Source organism: Drosophila tropicalis, unplaced genomic scaffold (genome assembly GCF_018151085.1).
Source record: "Drosophila tropicalis isolate 14030-0801.00 unplaced genomic scaffold, ASM1815108v1 contig_845, whole genome shotgun sequence".
In the NCBI taxonomy this organism is placed as follows: domain Eukaryota; kingdom Metazoa; phylum Arthropoda; class Insecta; order Diptera; family Drosophilidae; genus Drosophila; species Drosophila tropicalis.
In genome coordinates, this window is record NW_027173338.1 from 7,735,351 (window position 1) to 7,738,996 (window position 3,646).

Here is a 3,646-nt window from a genome sequence, read left to right on the forward strand (position 1 = left end):
ATTAATTTTGTTTAATCTATTGGATTATTTTAATTATTGCCATAGATAAGTAACTTTTCACAGTGTTTTCTCATTGCTGTTGTCGTTGTTGTTGCTGCTGTTTTTGTTGGCGTGCTGCTAATTAATTTTCCGTGCAGCAATTAAAAAAGTTTGGAAAAGGCTTTAAAAAAACAACAATAAGCCACAAAATTACCACAATAAGAATTTCGAATTCTCTATAAAAAGATGTTACTATATGTATATATATGCAATAATTAACTGAAATGATTCAGATCTAATAGCCAGAGTTTGTTCAGGTTCTTAAGTAGCTTAAATATCAATCGTGAAGTTGATTTGCACCGATGGACAGACGGACATGCCCTAGAATCTGACCTAAAAACACGTTTTAATTAGCCGACAAATTACTCCATTTTCATAAAAATTTTTTTACATTATTGTAATTTTCTTTAAACTTTGTTTGATTTTTAGTTGGATTGTTTATGTTTAGCATTAACTGTCAATTTGAATATACTAAATATTTGTATTACATATATACAAATATATATAGACTTCTGCGCATAATTGGCATAAGTCTTAATCGAGATAAGAGAGAGAGAAAGAGAGACACAGAACTTGCTGACATCTAGTTATGTATAGCCAGTCAAAGCCAAATGTGGACTTGAAAACGCTTCTTATTTGTGCGTGATATATACAAAAATTTAATAATAGTATATGTTTATTTTAATTGTTGTTCATTCCCATAGAAGATGTTCAGCTTGTAGAGACCCCATCCCTGTCATTGTAATCCAACCAAAGGTGCAAGAGGCAGCAGAGTAGAAGATATACAACAACTGGTTCCTAGAAGTTGATTTTCTCTTAGACACAAATCGTCGCGAGAAGCACATAAGCCAAATGACTGCCAATAGCCTCCTGGGACGATCAATTTTGAATGGTGGTGAATTAATACATAGATAACAAGTTCCAAGACAGAATTTAATCCATTATATCTATCGTTTTTTTTAGGACGTTCCAATAAACGATCGCTTGTGGCCCTTACTGTGGGACTGGTTGTTGGCTTTTGCCTGGCTGAACTGTTCGTCTATTCTTCCAGGCTGGAACGTGCTGATTTTGAGCCCTATGAAGGACATCGGTTTGGCGATGTTAATGATGCCCATATGCAGGAACTCTTCGGACCCGAACACGACGTAGGTACCCATGGAAATGTCTATGAGAACTCAACCATCGCTGAGAAACTGTATAGTGAAGTGAAAATTTTGTGCTGGATAATGACCAACCCAGCCAATCATCAGAAGAAAGCACGACATGTGAAACGGACATGGGGCAAGCGTTGTAATAAGCTCATCTTTATGAGTTCAGCCAAAGATGATGAATTGGATGCAGTGGCTCTGCCGATTGGCGAAGGACGCAACAATTTGTGGGGCAAAACCAAAGAAGCGTACAAATATATCTATGCCAATCATATTAATGAAGCCGATTGGTTCCTTAAGGCTGATGAAGACACCTATACGATAGTGGAGAATATGCGATATATGCTCTATCCCTATAATCCAGAGACTCCAGTTTACTTTGGTTGCAAATTCAAGCCTTATGTAAAACAGGGCTTCATGAGTGGAGGAGCTGGTTATGTTCTCAGCAAAGAGGCAGTCAAACGTTTTGTTACCGAGGCCATACCCAATCCAAAACTCTGCAAACAGAACAACACAGGAGCTGAAGATATCGAAATCGGGAAGTGTTTGGAAAATGTAAAAGTATTAGCAGGAGACTCACGTGATAGCAGTGGACGAGGAAGATTCTTTCCCTTTCTGCCAATAGATCATTTGATACCATCGCTTATAAACAAACAGTTATGGTATGAGCAATATATCTTCCATAAGACGGATGAGGTAAATTGCCTAAGAAAAATGTGTTTTCCTCTTTCTATTAAACTTGATTTGTATTTTTCTCTTCAGGGCTTGGGCTGCTGTTCGGATAATGCCATATCTTTTCACTATGTTTCCCCCAATCAAATGTATGTCCTGGACTATCACATCTATCATTTGTGGCCCTATGGTATTATAAAAGCGCCGGATCCATTGCCGAATAAGTTAGCTGTGGGTCAACTTATGCCGACGCCGAAAGTTTCTCTCACAGAGCAATCTACCGACGAGGCTTCCTCGAAAGTTTCTACGGACAAGAAAACACCATGATCGTTAATTTAGATAGGCCAGGACTCTTCATGTATATAAGTCTTCATGTACATAATTATTTAATCGATCACCTTAGCTTTTGTTACACATAATCGTACATAGATACAATGTATTTGCCATTTCGATATAGAAGTTAGATCAATTACATTCTCGTTTGTACAAAGAACACCCAAAACTAGTAATACGTGCTTACTGTTACGTTAGTTTGTACTAATTAAGAAACTCATCAACTGAAATGCACATGTTTAGGTTAATACAAGAACATAATTTCTGCCAATACGTTTCTATTTAGTTAGTTAGTTAGTTATACAATTGTCTCATATGTACGAATAAATTATAAATGTGAAGTATTTGCATTTGTTAAACTGATTTGACTGACTATGAACAAAAACTCAAACCCGTCTGGACTTTCCTTCCATGGTGATTAGATTTTTGTTTGAAATCCCAAGGAATCAAAAGGTATTTCCTGTGTGTAATGAAGGTTAATTTTAATTAAATTTCAATTTTTATATACATGCCAAGTCTGCTGATATTTAATATATTCATCTTCGTCACTTAGTTACCTTTCCTGATTCAGGTAAATGCAATTTGCCAGACTTGCAACTTTTCTCCTTGCTGCAACTGAAGCGTTAATGAATAACGTTTTTCACAGAATATGCCACCTTTTGGTGGAAAAGTTTCAAAAGAATACAACAAAAAGTACAAGGGAAAACTGTTTACTTTGCATTTTCATCATATTAATTTAACTTTTTTCAGTCTATTTTGTTGTTTTTTTTTTTTTTTTTTTGTCTAGGCGTATGATTAATGCCTTGCTTGGGCTTCCTTTACTTCCAATGAAAATCAATTAATTAACGACAAGAAAAGGACGCGCGCTCTTGTTTGGCTATGAATGAATCAACCTACCAAATGAATGAATAAATGAATGAATGAGTGTAATGACTCTTTCATTAGTCAGTCGAGCGTGAATAAAGCATTAACTAACCGGCAGAGAACGAGAAGGTAAACAGTGTGAAGGGTGATGGGGAAAGAAAGAAAGAAGTAAAAGTAGCAAAAGGCAAACCAAGTGAGCTGCATAAATTTCCATTTAGTTAGACAAATGTGACAAACGGAAATTGCAAACGGCGCTCTGCAACGCTCTCAACAGCATTCCAACTTCCTGTGAGCTTCTGCAAGCATTCCGCCAACAGGACCAAAGGACCTCCAACATTTCATTTTATTGGCATTTCGGCAACGGCTGGTACTGCTACTGCTCCTGCTCCTGCTACTATATACTACTGTCACTGCCATTGCCAAATGCGACTGCTGATGCTGTTACTGTTGCTGCTCTTCTGTTGCTCTGAGACGGTTTAATAAATGATGAACACGTTGAAGCATATTGAAATGTAATTCATAACGTAGTAGTTGTAGCTGCCTCCTACCTACCAGTCTACCATTTACTGTCATGTTGTTGGCCCTGTTGC

The 3,646-nt window shown here is 37.0% G+C and overlaps 1 protein-coding gene across 2 annotated transcripts; it reads left to right on the forward strand.

Moving 5' to 3' along the window:
- The first annotated feature begins 546 nt into the window (after window positions 1-546).
- On the forward strand, window positions 547-2,352 carry LOC137580807 (glycoprotein-N-acetylgalactosamine 3-beta-galactosyltransferase 1-like). 2 transcript variants are annotated; one of them, XM_068294928.1, is made up of 4 exons: window positions 547-677; window positions 744-934; window positions 1,003-1,883; window positions 1,950-2,352. In XM_068294928.1, the coding sequence occupies exons 2-4, from the start codon at window positions 892-894 to the stop codon at window positions 2,184-2,186; spliced, it is 1,161 nt and encodes a 386-aa protein (XP_068151029.1). In that variant the 5' UTR covers window positions 547-677; window positions 744-891; the 3' UTR covers window positions 2,187-2,352. The 2 variants fall into 2 exon arrangements, with proteins under 2 accessions (XP_068151029.1, XP_068151030.1); XM_068294929.1 differs by having other exon boundaries at window positions 744-931.
- Window positions 2,353-3,646: the final 1,294 nt, after the last annotated feature.

Excerpts from the sequence above, each read along its gene's own strand:
- LOC137580807 (XM_068294928.1), top strand. The coding sequence starts at position 892 with ATGACTGCCAATAGCCTCCTGGGACGATCAATTTTGAATGGTG. Across the intron at positions 935-1,002 it reads ACGATCAATTTTGAATGGTG|GACGTTCCAATAAACGATCG; the intron begins GTGAATTAATAC and ends CGTTTTTTTTAG. Across the intron at positions 1,884-1,949 it reads TCTTCCATAAGACGGATGAG|GGCTTGGGCTGCTGTTCGGA; the intron begins GTAAATTGCCTA and ends TTTTCTCTTCAG.